This window comes from Lissotriton vulgaris, chromosome 10 (genome assembly GCF_964263255.1).
Source record: "Lissotriton vulgaris chromosome 10, aLisVul1.2, whole genome shotgun sequence".
NCBI classification, from domain to species: Eukaryota; Metazoa; Chordata; class Amphibia; order Caudata; family Salamandridae; genus Lissotriton; species Lissotriton vulgaris.
The window spans coordinates 1138695855-1138720180 of record NC_141698.1 but is presented as its reverse complement, the minus strand read 5'-3'; the positions used below and the strand labels follow the sequence as shown (position 1 = coordinate 1138720180).

The 24326-nt window shown below is 44.7% G+C and overlaps 1 protein-coding gene across 1 annotated transcript in view; it reads right to left on the bottom strand.

Moving 5' to 3' along the window:
* Window positions 1–469: 469 nt before the first annotated feature.
* The window catches only part of BRCC3 (BRCA1/BRCA2-containing complex subunit 3), a 101773-nt gene continuing 77916 nt past the window's right edge, over window positions 470–24326 (bottom strand). Inside the window, exons 6-8 of the mRNA XM_086942243.1 lie at window positions 24126–24257; window positions 22862–22905; window positions 470–1756 (exon numbers count right to left, since the gene is read on the bottom strand). Coding sequence (XP_086798369.1) covers window positions 1605–1756; window positions 22862–22905; window positions 24126–24257 — 328 coding nt within the window. The 3' untranslated portion in view covers window positions 470–1604. The remainder of the gene's footprint in view (window positions 1757–22861; window positions 22906–24125; window positions 24258–24326) is intronic.

Genomic DNA, 24326 nt, shown 5'->3' with positions numbered 1-24326 from the left:
TATCTTCATTCTTTTACCAACTACGCTCTGCTTACTGAAAGCTGGAAGTCTGACTTCTCTGTCAATTGAAGACTTCTCTAGCAATTGGTGACTATTTGTTATTGGTGCTTGATCCCTCCAACAGGCGCATGCTTCGACTAATAAGACTAGGCTGCACCCAAGACATCATTTGCTGAATCAAAGTGAAGCTGCTAGGAGGAGGGAGCTGGGATTGTGTATTCCTTGGCCCCCCGGCCTTTAATCACCTGCTGTTTCCTCCACCCAAATGACTGAGATGCTAAGAAAGTACTCCTGACTGCTTTCCAGGCTGATCCTGTTAATGAAGCATTTCAAGGCAAGCGAGGAGAACCTCAACCCCATCTGTGCACAGGGCTGCTCTTCCTACGTTGACCAATGCAGAAACTACAATCTGTTTCTTTCTGGTAATCACCTCTTACCATTAACAGGAGAAATATTAAGAATCACGGTATTCTTTTTAAGTGTCATTTTATTGTAGTAAGTTCTTGAATCATCATCAACAGGTTTGTTACACCTCAAGAACAAAGTTAGGCAGCTGTGTGTCGCTTCTCCCTCCGAAGCTCCTTCAAGGCACGAGTAATCTACAGTCAATACCTCCAAAGGAGCTCTCGCGCAAACGTCATACACTCGGTCTCTGGGCCTCGCCGTGCAGAACACACACTAGGATTGCCAGTTGTGTTTACTAGACACATTAGATACACAAACAGTGATTTAATGGTGACAAACTGGGCTAATTACTAATATGGCCAATAGCCAACGTGCCCAGTCACACTCCCAGGTTGACACCGTAGGCTGGGTGAGTGAGTTTATGTTACAAGAGAGGACCCTCGCTGTGCGGGTCTGATGGGTGGTTTTACACAATAACAGCAGTGTATTGAACTCAAGTCTCATAGTACATACGTGCAATGGCTAGATTGGGGGCCTTACGCAATGGCACAAGAGAGGGACTAGAAAATTAAGTAACTAAAGCAATAATTGAGTCATGTGACCACATGGATACTAGCCTTTTTTTTAAAGGTTACTCAGATTTAAACAGAGCCCTGCCTCATTAATCCAAAGAGCTCCTTCTCCGAAGACCCGGATGAAAGGTTAATAAAGAATGCACCCTGGACGCAAGCGGGGAGCAGCAGCTGGACCCACAGATCTTAGCATCTAGAACTCCAGTGCACACTGCTTTACAGACAATCTTGCAAGCACTTGCACGTCTTTAGCTGATTTGCAAAAGAAAGAGACTTGATTTTTTTTTTTAGCTCAGCATGTGTAATGAAGTAAAAGAGCAAAGTCCGCACAGACTTCCATCCTCAAACGGAGCTCATGGAAACCAGCAGAGTCGTTTCTTAAAGCCGCCAGGCACAGCTCACGAGTGTCTCCTTCATTCCACCGTCTGCACTTTGTGAGGTACCTTACAGGCACTGGCGTCTTTGGCTCGGGCATTTGGGTAAGCTCTGCAAAATGTTCGAAACACCTCCACTAGCAAGGGGCAAGTTATCCAACTCGGATGCGTCCTGTGCCCCATGGGGTCTCTGGAACCTCTATGGTAGTGGTATTTCATCAGTGACCTCCTGAAAGGGTCATAATCCACTCCTTCAGTCCAGAGCTGCCAGTTCCTGCAGAAGCTGCTCTTTCTCCCTCTGAAGCTCCTGCAAGCGCAGGTTGTTCTGTTCCAGTCTGTCCTCCAGCCACTGCAGGAGCGGGCCACTGATGGCAGACATCTGACTGCACAAATTCTTGGTAAAGACTGCAAGACAAAGAACAGGTTATACATCATAATGTACAGCACATGGATACAGGGTAGGTTACATAAAACATTAGCATGAAACTATAAAATCTTACATAAAATTAACATATACAATGCACTTTCTGCTTTCATGGATCTGACATGTCCACCTGGCTTCCCATGTCAATACCTAGATTTGTCCCCTTGAAGGTTCACCGAGCTCTTTCAAGCGTTGTGCATAGTTGCAAGGGGTTATTGTAGCTCTTTCAAGCGCTGTGCATAGTTGCAAAGGGTTATTGTAGCTCTTTCAAGCGTTGTGCATAGTTGCAAAGGGTTATTGTAGCTCTTTCAAGCGCTGTGCATAGTTGCAAGGGTTTATTGTAGCTCTTTCAAGTGCTGTGAATAGTTGCAAGGGGTTATTGTAGCGCTTTCAAGCGCTGTACATAGTTGCAAGGGGTTATTGTAGCTCTTTCAAGCGCTGTACATAGTTGCAAGGGGTTATTGTAGCTCTTTCAAGCGCTGTGCATAGTTGCAAGGGGTTATTGTAGCTCTTTCAAGCGCTGTGCATAGTTGCAAGGGGTTATTGTAGCTCTTTCAAGCGCCGTGCATAGTTGCCAGGGGTTATTGTGCTCAGACAGGCGTCATTTATGCCTTGAGACTTAAATGTAATTCTTCTGATTAAACTGGTCCCAGGTTTTCAGTTTCCCCCGAAGGTGTCCAATGTATTTCCCAAAGTGTGTTAGGAACCCAGCATCCAAAGTTAAAACAAAACGAGACTGCTTCCTTGCATGTATGTTTTGTAAAAACCATGGTTTCAATAAAATGCGATAAGGATCCCCCAGGTCCATTCAGCAACCGAGGAGATGAATGAAAAATTCACTTTTATAACTGCAGAATCTGCATTCATGAGGGGGGTTGGTGCCATTGCTCCAGTCTGACCTAGAATCCTAGATGGGTAGAGTCAGGAGTCCTGCAGTCAGGAGAGGACTCCTGCTTATCCCAGATAAGGATTCTTTGAGCTAGGATTGCATGCACAGTGCATCTTACAATGTTAATATCGATTAATTACGAGTAGGCTCGTTACCCGTGCGGGGGCTTACGCACACCTGGTCGACTGGTGGCAGCGATAAGTGTCCTTTCTGTGTAACAGCGGTAGAGAATATTGAACACTTTTTCTTCTGCTGCCTATGTACTCGTTACCCAGAAAAGTTTGGCTTTTACCAGTTTGCCGCTTATTAGGTACTTGATCTGCTGTTGCAGCGATTAGGATTCTAAAAACTGATACTTCTGCCCCTATCGCCATTGGTGTAGCAAAATTCGTGAGTTGGGCTTGGTCACTCCGCATTCGCAACCTTGGTAAATGAAGTTCCCATTGTATTTGTTTTTATGAGTTTTTAGTTGCAACTTAGTATTGCTCTTATGTAGTCAGGGGTCCTTTGTACATCATTGTCTAAATTTAATACTCTTTTTAACATGGTTTTAAAATGTAACGTATTATCTTATATGTAAAATTGTATGAACTGTTTTTTTATGTATTTTGTCTTTTATGATGCAAATCGAATAAAGACCTCTTGACTGGACTGGCATCTTACAATGTTAATATGGGGATTCAAATTGCACTCCATTCTCCAGAGACTTCATTTCAACTTTCCTTGACAAAGTCAAAACTTGTCTCCTAAGAATGGACCTTACTGCAGAGGAAGAGGCCGTCCTTTATTGCACGTTGGCATCCAGGTCCAAATCACGAATAGCTGGATCTAAATATGCAGCCCAGTTGTTATCTTGTGCTTTAAAAATCTCTTGTAGGACTGTCTTCAGCGAGTTACCTTTAGCCTGCATTACCTGGTAATATTTGATAAACGATGGCTTGCATACCATGTCTTGACCCAATAATTCTAGCCCCTCCCAGGCACTTGAAGTGTATTGAGCTTTAAAGGGAGATCCGTTTGTATATGGTGCATACAATTTATCAAGCATTTCCTCCATACTGGCGCCAATATGAAATTGTGGAAATAAATTTTGCCTATGATCAATCAATCAATCATGGGTTTGTAAAGCACACGGCTCATCTGTTAGGGTCTGAAGGAGTGGGGGTGCAGCTCCGTTGGGGTCATTCGAAAAGCCAGGTCTGGAGATCTTTCCTGAATTGGTGCAGTGCCCAGCTTGATCGGAGGTGAAGGGGGAGCTCATTCTAGGTCTTGGCTGCGAGGTAGGAGAAGGACCTTCCACCCGCTCTGAGATGGGGGCTAGTGAGAGATCGGCTGAGCGGAGGTTTCCCTTAGGGAAATAGAAGGAAAGGCGGTTTTTGAGGTATTGTGGTCCAATGTTGTGGAGGGCCTTGTAGGCATGCGTGAAAGTTATTTTTCGTTCGTTCGGCGGGAAGCCAGTGGACGTCGAGAAGATGTTGGATGATGTGGTTGTGACGTGGGATATCTAGGATTAGTCAGGCTGTGGCGTTCTGGAGTTTGCAGAGGAGTTTTTTGTTGATTCCAGCATAGAGGGCGTTTCCGTGGTCCAGTCTGCTGGTGATGAGGGCGTAAGTGACTGTTTTCCTGGAGTCGGAGGGTATCCATTTGAATGTTTTTCGTAGTATGCGAAGGGTGTTGAAGCGAGCCGAGGAGACAGAGTTGATCTGATGATTCATAGTGAGTGATGAGTCAAGTATGATGCAGAGGTTACATGCATGGTCTGTTGGGGTGGGTGGGTTTCCAAGGGCAGGGGGGCCACAAGGTGTCGTCCCATGCAGAGGGGGTGGAGGCGAAGATGACAACTTCTGTTTTCTCTGAGTTGAGTTTCAGGCAGCTGTTCTTCATCTAGGTTGCAAAGGCTTTCATCCCTTCTTGGAAGTTGTGCCTGGTGATGTCGGGTTCCTAGGTGAGGGACAGGATTATTTGGGTGTCATCGGCGTAGGAGACAATGCTGAGCCCATGGTTTCTTACGATGGTTGCGAGTGAGGCCATGTAGAAGTAGAAGAGGGTGTGGCTGAGGGAGGATCCTTGGGATACTCTGCATTTGGTCTCTGTCGGTTCTGAGAGGAAGGGCGGGAGTCTTATTCTGCCCGTGAGGAATGGGCGTATCCAGTCTAGGGCCTTTCCTTGGATGCCGAAGTCTTGGAGTCTGGTGCCTAGTGTGCGGTGGGAGACTGTGTTGAAGGCTGCTGATAGGTCAAGGAGGATAAGGGCTGTGGTTTGGCCTTGGCCGAGGAGGGCAAGGATGTTGTCTGTGGTAGCGAGGAGGGCGATCTCGGTGCTGTGGTTGCTGCGGAATCCGGATTAGGAGGTGTCTAGAATGTTGTTGGCTTCGATGAGAATGGTAGCTGGGTGTTGACTTACTTTTCAATTACCTTGGCTGCGAAAGGAAGCGGCGAGATAGGCCTGAAGTTCTTGAGGTCCATCGGGTCTGCGGAGGGTTTCTTTAGGATGGTGTTTTGGCCAGTTTCCAGTAGTCTGGGAATGTGGCGGTCTCAAGGAAGCAACTGGTGGTTTGATATAGCTCGGATGCAATGGCTGTGGCGGCTCTTGGGAAGATGTGGGGCAGACAGGGGTTTGAGGGTGCTCCGGAGTTGATGCTCTTCATGGTTTTTAAGTAGTCTTCTGTCATGAGCGGGGTCGAAGTATGTAGGGTCTATTGGGTGGCGTCGCTGGGGGCGAGGGTTGGGGTGGTGTAGAGGTCTTGGTTGTCGAAGTGGTCGTAAAGCGGCATGACCTTGAGGTGAAAGAAAGAGCTGTGTCTGTTGCAGAGGTCTTGGGAGGGAGGGACCTCTGTTGTTTCGCGGTTGGGTTTGGCAAATTACTGTATGATGGAGAAGAGTTCCTTGGAGTATGTGGGCGTTGGAGAGGATTTTGTCTAGGAGAAAATCCTTCGTTGTGGGTTTGATGAGTTGATGGTGTGCCGTGGTGGCTGTTTTGTAGGTTGTGCACATTTCTGGAGTTTTGCTGTTTTTCCAGTTACCGGCAGGAGCGCTTGGATTCTTGGAGTGCCGTGGTGAACCAGTTTGCTTTCTTGAATCATCTTGTAGTTTTCTGGAGGGGGCGGGGAGGAGTTTGTTGACGCTGTTGGCGATCTATTGGTGGAGGTTGCTTGCCGCAGTGTTGAAGCCTGTCAGAGTTAAGGGTGGTGTGCAGGTGAGGGCGAAGGTGAGGTTTTCTTCTGAGACTTTTTTCCAGATCCCGTGTGGGGCGGCATGCGTGCTTGTGAGCGGTGGGTTTTCAAAGAGAGAAATAGATGCAGTAGTGGTCAGTCCAGAGTATTCCGTGGTGTGGCTGAAGGTGCGGTTTCCTCCTGCGAAGACGAGGTAGAGTGTGTGCCCTGCTGTGTGAGTGGGGGTGGAGACCAGTTGCTTCAGTCCTATTATTGGTGAGGTTCTCTAGGAGGGCAGTTTTGTTGGGGTCGTCATGGTTGTCCAGGTGGAAATTATATCTCAGAGTAGTATGTAGTTTGTAGAGGCGAGGGTGTAGGGTGCGAGGAGGTCGGCGATGATGTTGGTGAACGGGGCGCGGGGGCCAGGCGGTTTCTAGATGAGGGTTTCGCAGAGCATCGTTCTGGGGCTGGTCTGGATCTGGAGGTGGATGTGTTGCGGGGGGTGGGGGGGCGAGGCGTCCTCAGTTGGTGGTTGTCGTGCGGAGGGAGCTTTTTGTGGATGATGGCGAGGCCTCCACCTGGGCGGACTTTTCTCAGGATCTTGTATCAGTCGGGGATGGCGGTTATGATGTCGGGTATTGATCCAGGTCTCTGTGAGGAAGGCGACGTTGGGTGTAAGTGTTGAGGAGGTCCCAGATTTCTATGGCGTGTCTGTGCCGGGGGCGCATGCTGAGGAGGATGCAGTTCAGTTCGTGTGAGCTGGTGGCTGCTGCTGGGGTCCGAGGTGGGCGAAGGTGCGGCGGCAGTGTCGGCAGGAGATCAGGCCTTGGATGTTGCTCAGCGTCCAGAGCTGGCAGTTGTTGAATCCGGGGTTGAGAGCCTGGAGGGTGCTGGGGTCCCTGGCGCTGGCTGCGGTCAGGACGCAGACAGGCTTGGCTTTGGCGTGGCTGCACAGCGGCTCCTATTAAGTAGGGGTCGGGGAGCTCGATCCGCTGGGAGGCAGGAGCGACACACTAGGGGGAGGACCCGGGGGGTTGGGCGGGTGGGAAGGGGCAGCAGCAGCGGGGAGCGCGGTTAGAGGGAGTGAAAAGAGGCACAAAAGGGAGAGGGGCAAAAGGGAAAGAGGCGCAAAAGGGAATAAAGAGGCGCAAAAGGGAATAAAGAGGCGCAAAAGGGAATAAAGAGGCGCAAAAGGGAATAAAGAGGCAAAAGGGAACAGAGGACACAGAACAGAGCAGAATAGCAGGGTGCTCTTCCACTAGACCACCAGGGATGAGGCGCAGGCAGGAGCCTGCGGGTGGAGGAGGGCCTCTAACAACTACCTGGCTAGGAGCTCGGGCTCAAGGGCAGTCCCTAAATGGTGGAGCTGCACGGAGTGGGAGGGGGGGGGGGGGGAGAAGAGTAGTGACACTGACCAGAAAGGTCAGAGATCTTGCTCATGATAACCTTATGATGGACTCAGCAGATGGACAGCATATTTATGCTTAAATGCAAATTTATACAAAGGTGAGATTGCTGGATCTCTTATCAATGGACGTTAAATGGGTCTGTCAGTGGACTGGCCATATTTGCAAGCCAAACCCCAAGGAAGTTGTAAATTGATGTATAGTTAACTTTTTCCAGACCTAATCTCAACGTGATATTTGATTTATTGTTACATTTTACAAAAACCATCACTTTTGTTTTGTTGAAATTGGCCACCATCTTATGGCGCTCACTGTATATTTGGACCTCGCTGTATGCCTATTTTGGTTTTATCTAAAATCCCCATATTAGCATCCTATAGTAAGATTTATTTATTTATAAAGTTTTATGGTGATTTCATGGTGGCCTTTTCTTGGCGGAAATGCTTTTGTTCGGTTTATTGCCTTACCCAGGGCTGCTATAGACAGGGGGTGAAGATGCACCCTTGTTGGATGTCCCTAGTAGTATAAATCATTAAAGGGACTTAATCTCAGTGTCCTAATTTGATCCGTACCCCTGTAGCCGTGTATAATACCATGATTGTTTCACAGTACTTGTGGGATACCCCAGTTGGTCAGTTTCCTCCATGGTATATGCGAGCCACTCCATCAAAAGCTGCAGAATAGTCCAGAGACTAAGCATATACTGATGGCTGTAGCGGGCCAGTGGCGAGGTGGGTCAAATATTATAGGGCAATTATACTGTCTATAGTGGCAGACTTCTGTCTCAACCCAGTTTGGGAAAAGGTATCAACAATTCCTGTTCTGCCCATTGCTCTAGTGGTCTTAATACAACTGTGGCATATGTATTTGCTTCCACATCTTATCGAGCTAGCAGCCTATAATTAGCTAAGTCTCCTGTATTCCTTTTTTTAGGTCGAGCCTAATGCAGTGTGCAAGTGCTGCTTAGGAGTGACCTCTTGGAATCCCTCAGGACTTTATGAGAAACTCGTGCATGTACTGCATTGTTTCCAATAAGCACTCGTGCAAGAGCGAGCAGCTGCGCCATCTGTTCGGTTTCCTATTTCAACGTTTCGTGTTCACGTTGTGGCCGCGCATACGGGCACTGTTTTCTTTACAGGAGAAGGTCTCTTGGGATTCCAGAGGCTAGAAGTGGCGCAGTATGGATATTAAGCAGTCAGCAGGCTTTCTCCTGACCACTAGATGGCAGCAGTACATTGCCTGTCATTATTTGGATAGAAATGAAAATTTCCCAAAAATACTCTTCCATCCCACCAATTTTAAACCGGTTTAGATTGTTCAGCCTCTCCTCTTGGCCCACAAGCACTGGCGTCATGCTACATTTTCAGGCTAGAGATAAATGTGGGATCCATTCAGATTCACTGCGAACCAATCATACAACTGGTGAGTCTCCCGGAAAACTAGCAGCTCCCATTGTGAATCAAAGGTGGACGCTATTTATGTTTGCAGTTCACACCATGCCTCACTGGTGAAGAGACCATGAACAATCAGATTCTTTCAGTGGCTTGACTTGCAGAAGCCAACAACGCCCCATATGAGATGTGCACAGAGGGCACATATACACCTATGCGCCCCGACATTCCTTCTCTTCTTTTTACAAACTCGCCCTTCTCTTGTACCACGTTACAGTAATGATAGACTTCGTCTCTGGGGCTCTGTTCTCCCAGCTCATCTTGAAGTCCATGTCTCATACCCTCCTCTGCTGCTTGGTGTTGCTGTACACCAAGTGCATGCATGACTGGTCATCGACCTGATACAAGCTGAGCTCGCTCCAAACTTATTTAAACTATCCCCCTTTATTTTCAGTCCTTCTGGTACAACTTCAATATGATAATGTGAGGACTACTCTGTGCCATTCTCAGATGCACGTGATTTCACTGGTTTAGTCACAGCTAGTGGAAACTCTTCCATAAGTAACCCATTGTTGATTTTCTGTCTTTAATGGATGGCAGGTGAGAAGAAAGCAGGTAACTGCATTGAACAGTTTAGAAGAAAGCTCGTCACTGCCCTGGGTGGGATAAAGCGGCTTTGGACTAATCTTTCTTTTCTTGGTGCACATCCTTCAGGAGCCATTCATTCATGGAGAACGGATCTGTACTGCTTGCAAGGAGGAACTCTCAACGTCAACTCCTTTGGGAAAGTGTGATGTGGGCAAGTGAAAGTTGCTGCTTTTTGCCATACTGAACTCGTCTCACTCCATGAACATGTGTCATTAGACCCGATTCAGGCCTCAGCTTGCTAGCTTCTTTTACACAGTGAGAAAGTCTATATTAAAACTGTTTACCACGAAGCCCAGTGTCTTTTCTACAGCAAACATTAGTAATATTTAAAACACTTCCAGACGTTTTTCTCTAAACCGGTCTTCCTTGATCTATAGGTCATCCAGAAGGGATGTAGCTCAGAGGTCTTGAATGAAAAGCTGTGCTCTTTGTCTATAATTTCCAGGAGGGCCATCTCGCGTCGAGACGCAGTTCTCCATCTCCATCTCTATCTCGGCCCTCCGCTCACATTTCTGTGCAAGTAGAATTTTTGGTCTCACCTACTCTCTTCCTTTCACTGTTCTGTTATTGCGAAGACTGCCTCTGGACCCGTTTTGTGGCTGGTGCATTGCCCTATATTAATGAACGAAAAACCACCACTGGGTCAGGGCTCCCAACAGCAAGGCTTGCCACAAGCTATTAATAATCAAAAAGAAGTGCCAATACTGTATGTGAATTCAGAATCAATTATCTCAACACATTGGAGTAAAACAAAATGTCTTGGACTCACATCTATGAGAAGATTTAATCTTTTGACTTTAATGAATGATTTTTTTGTTCATGAGTTTGGTTTGTAATTTCACCAAATTTACATATTATAAGACCTTATATACACCACATTTACATCAATTACAACAAAAAACAACAAATATTATATACATTTTCAATCAAAAATCCACTCGCAACTCAGTCATCCTATCTAACATACAACCACAGACAACATATAATCAAAATTTACACTGGAATGACACTATTCACAGTAAACCATCTAATCATTTTTCTTTTTATGCAGATCAATTTTATATGATTTTTTGGCTATAATGGTCTACGCGTTTCGAACTCAAGTTGTTGTAGAGTTCTCATCAGGACCAAAAATCTCTGCAGTTCAGAGTTCGTGTGGGTGACAAAGGCAATCCCGACGCTCAATCCAATTTGTATGTTTGCGATGATGTTAACTTTTCAGCATTCGAGCTCTGTGAGACAACGCGGTTAGTTTGATGGCTCCTTTTAGATTTGGCAGCATATATCCGGGTGTTCTGTCTAAGTCCGCTGTGTCCTGCTATCTGCCTGTGGGCGCAGAAATGGAAAAGTGTCGGTGAAATCTAACAGGACGGCTGCTGCTGTAGCTCGTCCAGTGGCGATGTCGAGCGCCAGTAGTAAAGTGCATTCGACCGCGGCATGTACCGGTCACCGTTTTCCACGGAGACAGGTACATGCCGCGGTCGAATAATGATGTAAATGTGGTGTACATAAGGTCTTATAATATGTAAATTTGGTGAAATTACAAACCAAACTCATGAACAAAAAAATCATTCATTAAAGACAAAAGAAAAAAGACAAAAGATTAAATCTTCTCAGATGGGAGACCACAACATTTTGTTTTACTCAAATGTGTTGAGATAATGGATTCTGAATTCACATACAATATTGGCACTTCTTTTGGATTATTACTATATTAATGATCATAAAAGGGTTTCAGAGGCACCGGCAGAGCAATCTCGACAGGCCAATGGTATATTTCTGGATAAAATACCTATTGCCAAATTATCTTTGTCACAAAATATTTTCTTTTGCCATCTAAAGCAACAATGTCAAAAGAACATCTAGCAGTGCTAGACCCAAGCCTCGTGTTCAATATATTTGATACATTTGCATACGATTCACAGATGAACTCCCATATCCAGTGTTTAATGAAAAAACCAGGCTTGAATCTACACCTCCTGGATCGACTTTGTACACTACTGAGTTCATGGAACATTCAAAAACCTTTAGGGGCATCCAACAAGAAACTCAAAGTGACAAATGGCTTTGCATGGTTGAGAAGGCTGCAATGCCTGGTAGCAGTGGAATCCACTAGGTCAAAGCCCAGCTTTGAGGACTCCAGTCGACTGCAGTCACCGGTCTCAAACCTGCCTACTCCTCATGCATTTTTTCTCTGCCCCTGACAAAGTAAAAACAAGCATTGGCATAGTCAATAGGTCTCGCCTTTGGGACCTTATAAGTGTTTAGCCATGCAACAGTTGATGTTGCTGCACCAAGGATATTGTGCTGGATAACTAAACACTTATAAGGTCCCAAAGGCGAGACCTATTGGCTAGGCCAATGCTGGTTATGTATAGGATACAAAATGGTTCCTCGCCATGACTGAGGAACTTTCTCACAAACAGAAAGCGGCCTGATACACTGGTGTTTGATGTTCAGCCATAAGTTAGTGTCTGCTATAAATAAACAGCCTAGCAGGTCATTTGGCCCAGGAGCACCATCCTGTCTGCTCAGGGGCATTTCTTGATGGCAGGGCAGTTGAATATAACCTCATGCTTTATCTCCGGCCTGCAGTTCTTAGTGATCTCCAATGGCTGGTTCTTCCAATGCATATATATATATATATTTTTTTTTTTACTAAGTAGTTTCCCTTTGTATAAGTTGTGCCCCTGTAATGAATTAATGTAATTCCAGGCACCATACACACAATACAGGTTGTACAACACAAAAGAGCTGCAGAGATTCTCACAAAAAAAGAACAGCTATAGGCAAATATCCTGTAGGAACGCTTATTACAGGACATGCCTATGAAACTAAAGGTAAGCATCAACGGCAAGGTTTCATGGAAGCTATTGAGACTCAAAGTTTACGTCAACCCATTTCAAGTGCTTGCAAACTGGAAAATGCTTGGGAAACTTCACAGAATGGCTGGGACACGCCAAACCGGACGAGCAAAATGAACCCCACTGTTCTGAAGCTGGGATTGACAGTGCTTGGCTTCTAAGGTTATAGTACAGAACAATAAATACCATGAAATGATAGAGCTCTACATTCTTCACAGGGAAGTAGAAAAGCCATCCAGGAAGCTGGCGAGTGGAGGGTGAAGGGTGTCCTGTAATTTTAAAGTTTAAAGGGGAACAATCTGAGCCGCTCTTTATATGGATGATCCTGCCTTCACCACAATATATTATTAACACTGTAAAGGATCCGAGGAGGGGTGCGTACCTCAGAATGTGAAAGTGAACTCTTCTCACTGGGCATTATTTTTCCCACTTTCCCTCATCTCCCACTGCACCATGTGTGTGCTGAGCAGGGGACGTTTCTACCGTGTCTGCACCTCCTTGTCTGGAGACGGAGGGGCAAAAGAAAGGGAGGGATGGTGAAGGCGAGGCTGTAGGAAGACTTTGGCCTGTGGAGCATGTCCCCATTTATCAGGTTTCATAGCAGAATAACCTGAAGGCATCTCAAGATGACCTGTTCAACCTCAGTTCACCCAGTACAGAAGGAAGGGGGAGTTACCTGCCATCCCACCTCATCATCGGAATCTTAACTGACATTACGAGTAGTTTTGTTATAAGTACTTCTAAAGAGCAATGTTTACCCAGAGGTGTTTTGGCGCCAACCCTAAGTGGGCTCAGATCAATCATTATCTAGAAAACAGCCAGGTTTTCAATTCCTTCCTAAATGTCAACAAGTTGGGAGTGGCTCTGATATGAGAAGGTCGTTGGTTCCTTTCTTATGCAGTGTTCCTCACAATACTTCACAGCAGTCAAAGAATGCTTTACAGTCTCTTTTTAATTACTGATTTTTTTAGATAGCTCATTAACCGCTTTACAGAAATTAGAGGCAGCAGCCGCTAAGCTATTTCAGTTTTTTTAGTTGAAGACATTTCAGACATACAGAAAGTAAACATGCCCTGTGCCTTTGTGCTACCAGTCTTCTGTGCAATCCACAGGGCACTCCTGTGGCAGTTCAAAATGAAGTTTGAATAAAGCATTAAAGTCTAAATGGAAGGCTCAGGACGCAATCCGACTCTTGTCGTTTCCTGGGACGGTGAGGGAGTTGTTCATGAATTCACTGAAGATCACTATTGTGGAGGATCAGGATTATAAGCATGTAAGTTCATCGCTGCAGCTTCACTGACTTTCATGAACATCTACAGCTCCAGCATGAAACACTAAACAAAAGAGGGGAGAGGAGGGGGGCAGCCAAAGGGCCACCGCTATCAAGCCAAAGAGCTATGACACAGGTGCAAGACAGATGATCTCTTCTGGATTTGTAGTCCAAGCAGTAACGCTGTACAAATCGGACGACTGATCGCCAGGTTATGCCCCGCATATTTCAATAGAGAACGCTTCTCAAGAGGGCTGCAGTACGGGAAACAATGCAGGACAAAGTCCAACAGACTGTGGTAAATTAAACAACTGATGAGATTGCCAAATGTAATATAAAGAGCATGCACAGAGGTTGGTGCTGGGAAGGACGCATTGTTAAAATAACAAAGACAGGTCGAATGATATTCCATGATTCCCCAAGATTGTGTGATGGCCCCAGGAAGAAAATATTTATGGGTTGTTAAAACAAAGTTTCTCTAACGGAAAAGTATTGAAGGTTCATTAGATCACGAAGCCTGGATCTCCCCAACGTGCAGAGGGATGTCAAGTGAGAAGCAGATTGCCTGGAATGATACCACAAGCTGCATTTATGAATGGGCTCAAATGGAGAACCCGTACATGCTGATAAGATAATGATAAACTTACACGGGGCAACGGTTTGTCTTATTTGAAGATCACCATCCCTAAGACCCTCCAAGTCTACTCAATGACTCGTAAAGGCAGTGTTTGTAGTAGGGCCTGTGCATAGAGAGTGCTAGTGGCCAAACAAACCTTTATGGAACAGAAATGCAGGTCAGATGTGGCCAAGTGCGCACTGAAAGGGAAGCATCGTTTCTTCCTAGGACGGAATAAGGTTGATTGACATCTACACCCAAGATACTACACCTCTCTACAGGAGAGCTTAGGCAGACCCTGGCAAAGTGCTTAGGATCCGAACTGCACAGAGCAGAAAAACTAGCTAAACTCGCCTGCCAAACGAGTGCCACTCGCACTGCAGCATCTAAGGGGGCTTGAGGCAGCAGGAAAGTTAGCGGCTGCTTCCTCGATACAGTGTCTAAAAATGTCATTGTCAATCTTAACAGTGGCTTACATTAGCCTGGAAGAAACCAGAATAGAGGCAAAGTAACAAACAAGATCTCTGGCGAGGCATTCGAGGATCTCGCACATAATCCAGAAACAGATCGGGTTCTAATGGACTTGCAAAGGCCCTCTTAGACAGGGCTGCAGGAAGTCTGCACCAGGTGTAGGGTGGCACCGAGCAGCAGATTCATCGACTGACCAACAGGTACTCAAGCAATAAAGGACAGAGTGTTACCAAACCTGATGGTGAAAAATGCAGCCAACACATGATCAAATGAGACTAAGCCGGACTCATCAAAGATGCTGTGATTCCCCAAACCACACACTCTTTGGAACCAGCAAAGTAGAGGATGGCACAGAGAGCCACCAATACAAAACACTTCCTACAACGCAAGTGGCATCAGAAGAAGAACGCAGGGCACTACTGCTTCAATGTAGAGATATCAGCTTTCCAATATCTGTAGTTCGGTTTGATTACTTTAAACTGATGAGTGGAGGAACCAAATGCATCCAAAAAGAAGGACAATGAACTTCTCACGGCGGGCACATCACAACTAGGGCCCTCTGCAGATCAGCAGTAGAACAGACAAGCAACCCCACAGGCCATCTCACTCTAGAGCTTTGGATAGGGAAAGAGACAAGATGGGAGGAAGGAGCTTCTCCAGTACTAATTACACAAATCAAAGAAAGAAGCATTTCCAATGCAATAAGTCTCGCATTAGGAAAGTTTCAGCTATTGGTATTGTAAATTACAAATTTGTTATTTATGTGTTGTTTTTGAAAATAGCGAAATTAATAGCTTTGTCATTAACAATGCCAATAGTTATAACTTTCGCAAATGTGACACCTATAGCATTTGTAATGCAATATTTGTTGTATTTACGTGACTTACATTTATTGATCAGACCCCCCCAGGATATTGCGGCATGGATAAGCAAATTTAGCGGCACAAATATGGAAATTTAGCGGCAAAAAAATGGAAATTTAGCAGCATTTTTGCAGCACTTTATTGTACTCATTATCATTCATTTTCAGCCTTAAATCAATAGAAAATGTTCTAGCAGAGTATTAACTTTTAAATAGGCATGTTTAAAGTTCTGCCTGGCTTGACAGCTTACTGTTTGAAGGTTTTTCTTATAAGATGTGACTGACCACAATGCCATTGGGGAACATCAACTCGTCTATCGTCTATTTTACTGACAACAACCTCACGAAACCCCATTTTACTGCTGAAAACAAGCACATCGGTTATTTGGAAGAATTTTTTCTACGTACATATGAGTAGTGAGGATAACGTATACATACTGTTGTTAAACTTCCCTCAGGAAGCATCTAGATGTGAGGCAACTTTTAGTGACGTACATTTCTGGAAGTAAACACACTTGGTAATACTCGCTTTCTTATCTTTCTTTCTTTATTTATTTTTTGCTCTAAAGGCCTTGTGACGCGAACTTCATGCAGGCATGTGCCGAGTGGAAGGGCATTTCCCAGCTCTTCCGTTTTTTATGAAATTCTGCTGCAGAAATCTTTTTTTAATCACAGGCACACATCCTTGTGAAAAAAGAGCCTAATGACGAGGTTGGAAATGCACTCCTTGCAAGGGTTCGAGCCCACTGGATGAGGCGCTGTGATGTGAACATACCAAGAATGTTTTATCCAGTTCTATTTAGGGCGAATTTTGACAAAAGGGATTAGAGTGCTTTAAATGAGCATTTAGTTATATGACACAAGATCAGATGTGTATTTTAAAATGTGTATAGGCACGGGGAGATGAACTGCATTGCCTAGAATCACGGGCTGTTGAGCAGACACCGAGATGTCTAAATCCAGCATTTCTGACCATTAGGCCACATCCTCTCTCCCGAATATTTATACAGGGTGAAACAACTTTCTTCTCTGTGACTGGCTTGTCCTTGCATTGCTGCAATATGCAATCCTATTAGCTGTTTGCCCTAGTGCGCTGCTGGGGGTGGAGGAAAGGCGTGACCCTGTTCAGCTCTGTCCATCCTTGACTTCTTACAGCTCCTCCAAGCCAGGATAGAATTCCTTTCACCCCCACTGCCATTTACAGCCCGCTCCTCCCAAAAGGTCAAAAGAAGCTATTTTGTTTACTTTCAACCCTCAGCCGCACCCGAGTACTTCACTGGTCTTTAGAAGACCATCTGCATGTTAATGAGTCTTTGTTGTTTTTTCACCCCTCGTAAGAGCCCCTGCAGCTCCACTCTGCCGATTGCTAAGAAATGCTCTAGTCGCGCCTCTGACCCCATGTGCCTTTTCGCCTGCTTCTCCCCTCTACCTTATCTCTAATGCTGAATGGAAACACGCTGTGACGTGCGTGTTTGCGTACATCCATTAAGAGGACACTGTTTTTTTTTAAATAGCAGCAGGGACACTCTTTTCGCGGCCGAAATGGTAAATATCGCGGCCATCGCGCATTTCCGCTGATTTCGCGATTTTTTTGTGAATCGCGAAATCGCGATAAGCTGGAGGGTCTCACTGATATTACAAATAACAATGGCTTTTCATTTCTTTTATTATTACTGAACTAAAAGTTATTGTAATTTATGATGGCAATAGCTTAAACTTTTGTAAATAACTTTTGTGAAGATTATGTTCAGTGTATTTTATTGTGTCGAAAATCCAAGAACAGAAGTGAAATATTAACATCTGTTTGTTACATTTGTAATAAAGCTTGAAACATTGAGAGAACATATTTGAACCAGTTGTTGTTGAATGGTTGCACAGATTGATGCTGGGGTGGCGCGGGGTGATGTTGTGGTGGCCACAAGTGATGCAGTGGCAGCGCATAGTGTTGTGGTGCCCCTGAGTGATGCTGTGGTGGTGCTGAGTGATGCTGTATGCTATGTTTTGCTATCCTATGCTTTGATTTGTTATGCTATGCTGTGATTTGTTATGCTATGTTTTGCTATGCTTTGTTATGCTATGCTATGTTTTTTGTGTTTTATTATGCTATGCTTTGTTTTGCTATGCTATGTTTTGTTGTGTTTGGTATACAATGCTATGTTTTACTATCCATCCATCCTGGCTTTTCCCAGTGAGATAACCCGTACTGGGCAACCCCAAGGTGAAAGCCAGGCATCCCGCCGCGGGGGTGGGGGGGGGCGTAGTGGATATTAAGCAAGCTTAATGCCCAGAGTTGCAGAGTGTGAACCCGTGATTAGAGTGGGCACCAAAGCGAGAATTATCGAGTACATGGACAATTGGGCTCAGGACCCTGCCGCGTCAGGAATTGAACCCTGGTCTGACCTCTGCTTCAGGGTCTGCCGCTCTAACCAGTGAGCCACACTTCTATGCTATTATATGTTTTGTGTTGCTAGGCTATGTTTTGTTAAGCTATGCTATGTTTTGTTATGCTATGTTTTGCTATGTGTTGTGTTTTGTTATGCTATGTGTTGTGTTTTGTTATGCTATGCTTTGTTTTGTTATGCTATGTTTAGTTTTGCTATCCTATGCTTTGTTTTGTTATGCAATGCTATGTTTTGTTGCGTTTTGTTATGCTATGCTATGTTTTGTTGTGTTCTGCTATGCTATATTTTGTTTTGCTATCCTATGCTTTGTTTTTTTATACTATGCTATGTTTTGCTCTGTTTTGTTTTGCTATGTTTTGTTGTGTTTTGTTATGCTATGTTTTGTTGTGTTGTGTTTTGTTATGCTATGTTTTGTTTTACTATGCTATGTTTTACTATGCTATGTTTTGTTTTGCTAAGCTATGGTTTGTTATGCTGTGCTTTGTTTTGAGGGTGGTTGAGGGGGTGAGGTTGAGGGTGTGAGGGTGATGGGGGGTGAGGGGTGTGAGGGGGGTTAGGGTGTGAGGGTGTGTGAGGGTGAGAGGGTGAGAGGGTGGTTGAGGGTGACGGGGTGAGGGGGAGGGTGTGTGACGGTGAGGGGGTGAGGGTAAGAGGGTGGGTGAGAGGGTGGGTGAGGGTGAGAGGGTGGGTGAGGGCGGGTGAGGGCGGGTGAGGGCGGGTGAGGGCGTGTGAGGGTGAGGGGGTGAGGGGGTGCGAGGGTGAGGGGTGCAAGGGTGAGGGGGTGCAAGGGTGAGGGGGTGCGAGGGTGTGTGATGTTGTGTAAGGAAATTATTGAGAGAAGATGCTATTGGGTTTTTTTCCAAGAAAATTTAATGATACAAATGTCGTGAGAGATGAGAATGAATGTTGTTGTGTGAATGGATTGGGTTGATTCCATTGACTTGACTCTACGGGCATTGCTAAATGTTGTGGTATCAAATGACCATTAGTGCTTCTGTATCCCAAGTACTAGAGCCAGGATCACAAGTAGTGGTGTGCAAGGCCATGTATTTCTGTCCCTTTAAAGTAACCACAGTCCTTGCAAAGAACTCTGAATCCTTCCTGTCGTTTTTACAAGGATAGTTTTCATCTGAAAATCTGCACTTTTACAAACTTTTGAATTTTTTTCTACCAAAGTGTTATTTGGATGGAGTCACTTAAGAGGAAAAGCGAAGCAAGATAAGCGTTCCATACTATATGCTGCTCACGAGCTCTAGAGCATGGATGCAGAACACTCACAATTAATGCACTTGCCTACAAAATGCTTGCAGGTTACTCAAGCAAAGATTTGATTTGTCAACTTGTAAAGCGCGCGAATGCCCGTGGGCGTCTTGGCGCTATGAGAGATCCTCATCTCTCAAGAACGGTGTCTAGAGTTATGCAGAGAATAGCCAGGTTTTTACTTCCTTTCTGAAGGATTCCAGAGATGGGCAGGTTTTTATGGCGAGAGGCAGCTGATTCCAGGTTCGTGCTGCATGTACAAGGAAGCTTCTTCCACCCCAGTTAGCTCGTCTAAACCTGGGGACACTAATTAGCTTTAATTGGCCAGATCTGAGAGGTCTCGTTGGTTCATATATTTTTAAAAATGAGATCTCAAAAATTGTGATCCTGCTCCCTGAAGTGCCTTGTAGGCCAGGCAGAGTGATTTAAATGTCACCCTTTTTTCAATTGGCAGCCAATGCAGGGTTTTTAGTTTGCGACTGATTGGTTTTAGGCATACCTAAATTTGAGCCAATCTGGCTGCTGCGTTTTGCAGGCGTTGTAATTTAGCTATGATTTTTGTCCTAGCTCCGGCATATAAGCCATTTCCGTAATCCAATCTTGACAAAGCTAAGGCTGTCACTACTGTCTTACGCGAATCCTGTGGTAGATAAGGTAGTATCTTTTTTATCAGTTTTAGAATATACCAGAATGTTGATGATAGCTTGCTGGCTTGGGCTTCAAAAGATAGATTGGCGTCAAGAGTGACGCCCAGATCCCTCACTTTTTCTGATGAACTTTGGCATCTACCCAAGTCATTAGGCCACCAAGCGGGCGACCAGATGTTTGTGTCACCCCCTAATATCATGACCTCACTTTTGTCTCCATTAAGCTTTAGGCAATTTCTTTCCGGTATACAACCTTTACAACTAAACTTTTACCACGCACTACCATTACAACGCAGTCATTACAACGCAAACCATTACAACGCATTGCGCTGGGGGGCGCTCTAGGATAGGGAATACGTTTAATTTACTATCTAACCCCTTCCCTAGTGTCCACGGGGACTGGAGTTGGAATAGTAAATTAAACTTTTCACTATCCAGCACCCCAAAGCGCTATGTGTTGTAAAGGCATGCGTTGTAAAAACTGCGTTGTTAAGGTATGCGTGGTAAAAGTATGCGTTGTAACGTCATACATCCTTTCTTTCCATCCATTGGCTAACCTGTGTCATACATAGTTGACATTTCTGCTGTGCCCTCCACATCCTTGCTGATGGACACCACAATTTGGGTGTCGTCAGCATAGGATATTGGGGTGAAGCCACAGCTTCTTATGATTTCTGCAAGGGGGGCCACGTATAAGGTAAAAAGGGAGGGACTCAGCGAGGACCCCTGTGGGACCCCGCATGGTGAATTGAAAGATTTAGATGTCGCTCTTCCTACTTCTACAGAGAAAGTTCTGTTTACTAAGTAGGATGCGATGAAGGTGCATGCTGAATAATGTATTTCTGCTGTTTTCAAACGAGTTAGGAGAATCTCGTAACTGCCCGTGTCGAAGGCCGCCGATAGGTCGAGCAATATCAAGGCGGCCTTCGCTCCGTTATCCAGCACTTTCCTAAGTTCTTCCACAGCTGTAATTAAAGCAGTTTCTGTTCCGTGTCCTTCACGAAAACCAAACTGAGAGTGCTCTAGCCAGTTGCCATCCATCAGATAACGGGATAGCTGTTTGTTTAAGAGTTTCTCTAAAATCTTTGCGGCGAAAGGAATCCTAGCTATAGGTCTATAATTACTTGGTTCTTCACAGTCAAGATTTGATTTTTTTTTAATAGTGGTCTGATTGATATCTTTTTACAGTCGTCTGGAAATGTATTTCTTCTGATGTACTGTTTTCAATTTTTGAAAGTTTGTTCACAGTAGAGAAGAGGGTTTTACTGGAGTTTTTTGACTCATTAATTTTTTGAACGAAGTATTTGCTTTTCTCTGTTATTAATTTTCTGTAGCTAGCTAGAGCTGCTTTATATTCTTTTTTTTGCTGGGCGTCGTAGTTGGTTCTCCACTTTTTTTCTGCTCTTCTACACAACTGTTTTTGTTCCTTCAGAGCTTCTGAGAACCATGGTTGTGAGGGGGTCTTTCTTTTGAATGCGACTTTCTTTTGTGGGACTGTAAGTCGGACTGCATCCTCCAACCACTTGTTGAATTGTTTACAGGCTTTATTGCTGTCTACATCGAGAGTTGGATAGGATAAGCAGGACTGCTCCGTGAAAAATGGGCAATGGTTTAGGAAAGAAAATTGTGTGCTTTCTTTAGGCAAACCCACAAGACTGCAGTCACTTAAAACCACTAATCAAAAGTGTTAACACGATTTCCTAAAATAAAACAAAATAAAAGAAAGCAAAACATAGAAAAATCGTGCTCGGAATATAATGTGTAAGAAATAAAACTAGAGGGGTGGATTTGTTCCAAGAAAAACTGAGCCGCTCTCTATAAACAAGCTCTCGGCATTGCAGGGGCAGGGGAGCGCATTCCTTTGAATTCTGAAGCAGGGGGAGGGGGAGCGGCAGCCTTTAAAGTCTGATTGGGGGGGGGGGGGGGCGGCAGCCTTTGAAGTCTGATACCGAGGCACAGACAAATGGTGGTGTGTGATGTGGCTGGCGTGCACACGCCTGTCTCACATGAACTGTGTCTAATCCGCAGCTTGGGTAGACTTTTCGGACCGCTTACTAGAATCTCGCCGCAATGTTTACGCATTGCTTCAGCGAGACCTAAAAACAGAGTGCTTTCTGTAGAGAGATGGTCAAACATTCACGAAGCTGAAAAGGGCAGAACCTTTAAAGTGCATATGACAACACATTTCTATTTAAGAGCTGCACTGAAATATCAGAATTTCAAAGGTTTATGATCTTCCTACATTTCTTGTTACAGCGTTCTGATTTTCAGTTTGATGATGAAGTGCAACCACATTCAACTGCCTGGCTTGTTTGGACGTCCTGTGGCGTTCGGTTCATAGGTCTTACACATCTTCCCAGTTTTGGATTCCAAACATGGTAAACTGTAGAAAGCTTTGGTTTGCAGTTCGGAAAAATATACTGTAGCTCAAGTGACACGTTGCTTAGCAGGAACAGATGTGCAGCTAATCTCTATGGTATAAATTCATAGATTTTTTGCTACAGCTAAAATAATGGAACCAGGGAACACAACACTTTTGTGATCCAAATAAGTATTAAAAGGCAGAAACATTGCTCAGATTATAGACATTTAACAAAGGGTTGGACTGAATGCGGCCAGCGTGCTCGACTAATATTTTTTTTTAATTTTCTGGTTTGAGGCAGATCGGGTCCGTGTTTTTGGCTAGCATTTTCCTTCTACGTGCATAATTTGCTTTTACAAATATATGCGAAATGGCGGAAAAATTACACCGAAGTACATGGAATGCAAAGCCGGCATTTAGCGCTACATTTTAATTCTAACCAAAAAAAACACAAGGGCAACAAACAGCAGCCACTCATGTTCTATTTGTTTTATGTTGTTCCTGTGCGCTGAATGTTTGCTGTGAATGGCTTGTAATTACATAATAGATCATGAGGAAGACCAGGAACTATATTTTTGGGGGACAAGGTTTTATATGCAATGAGTTGATAGGTTTTATTTTACCTGTGTAATCTAATGTACTTCAAAAGATAAATGGTCAATAACGCGTTGTTAATTAACCTACACTAAGGTTTATACGCTATTACAGACATCAGAGCAGTAAAAGAAGTGTTGGAATGCGGCACCAGTAACTGTTCCCTCTAAGTGAAGGAACCACCTGGGTGGGTCAGTATACGCAGATGCTTTCTTCACCAAGAATCTCCCTCTCCCTGTAGGTGTACTCTTACCTGAGCCATTGTGAATCTTTGTGACGGAGTCCAAGTGTGTGAGGCTACAAGGCAAAAGAGAAAGGAAGTGCGCTTAGGTTGTGTGCAGGCCTGTTCAGGAGGATACTTAGCAAACATAGAATAGACTCAAAGCTATTGATCCATCCCTACTGTAAACAAGCCATTGATCGGCCCTTCTGCACTCGTCAACATAAAAGCATTCTAGAGCACAGTCCCAGCCATAAGATGCCATTCCCCCAAGAATTAACTACATTCTCTCTCTCATGAAAACACAAGAATTCCAACATCGCATCAGACCTCCAGCCTGGGACAAAGGCTTCTTAACTAATCTTCCCAAATAGGCCAGGTATTAAAAATCCCAATAGAATATACATTACCGGTCTAGGCCCAGACACCTATAGGCAAAGCATTAAGTCACCTGTAATGGGGCAGGCTTCCAAAGACTACATGAAGACATTCTAAGTGTCCACAGGCAATGCCTGCAACTTTTACCACATCTCTTACCACATTACAGGGCTATTTCACTCACGAAAGAACAACAATTCCCATCTTCTCTTTAATGATCAATACTCATGACCTCAAGACAAATGTCCATGATCACAACTCCCCTCCGACAGAGTCTTCTGTAAAAGTCCCCTTCGTCCACACGGCAGACATTGGCAATCACAGTCCTGCCCCTGATGAGAGGCGAATGCAGAGATTTTCTGCTCCCCAATATGTGGTATTCGGAGCATCGTCCATTCTTCGTGGACATTCTGCAGCACACCAAGAGTCCCCGTTTCCCTAGCAAGTGTGCCCGGCCCATGACCTTGTCTTGTACCGAAAACCCAAAAAACTCAGGACTGGCCATCTCAGTCAAAGCACGTCTCCATAGGTTTCTTCAAATACTGGTCCCATAGTCATGATTCTCCCACTCTCTGTAAAACGTTTTCCCACACACCACGAAGACCCTTAGTCAGACGATAGAAAACTCTGCTCCAAAAGAAATTTTCAGATGCTGTGGACAGCAAAGGGTGTCCTTTATGGTGCAAAGAGACATGTTTAGGTTTAAATTTACTCAAGAAAATATTTTTCTGTCACTTTTGACAACAGAAGCAGTACGATTAATAGGTGTGCGCTATAGGAACCTTTCGCTAAGAACTCCTCACTTCAGATCCCACTCCTTTCAACTTGCAACTTTCAGGCACACATTCAACTGCCCCAAAACCTATCTGGTCCCTTAAAATTCCTTTCCCATGCGTGGCACAAGCGAGGCTCTTCCTACCCATGGATCCTCCGGTAGGCATCCTGCTCTTCCTGGCACAGGATCTTGGGCAGCTCCACAGCAGACTCCAGGCACACCTTCCCAATGGTGTCATTAGGCACAACATGAATGGGGACTTCAATGCGTTCATATCTGTGGAAGAAGTCAGGGATGTCCTTATTTGAAGTCACCAAAATCTGCACTTTCGGAGCTTTTACACAA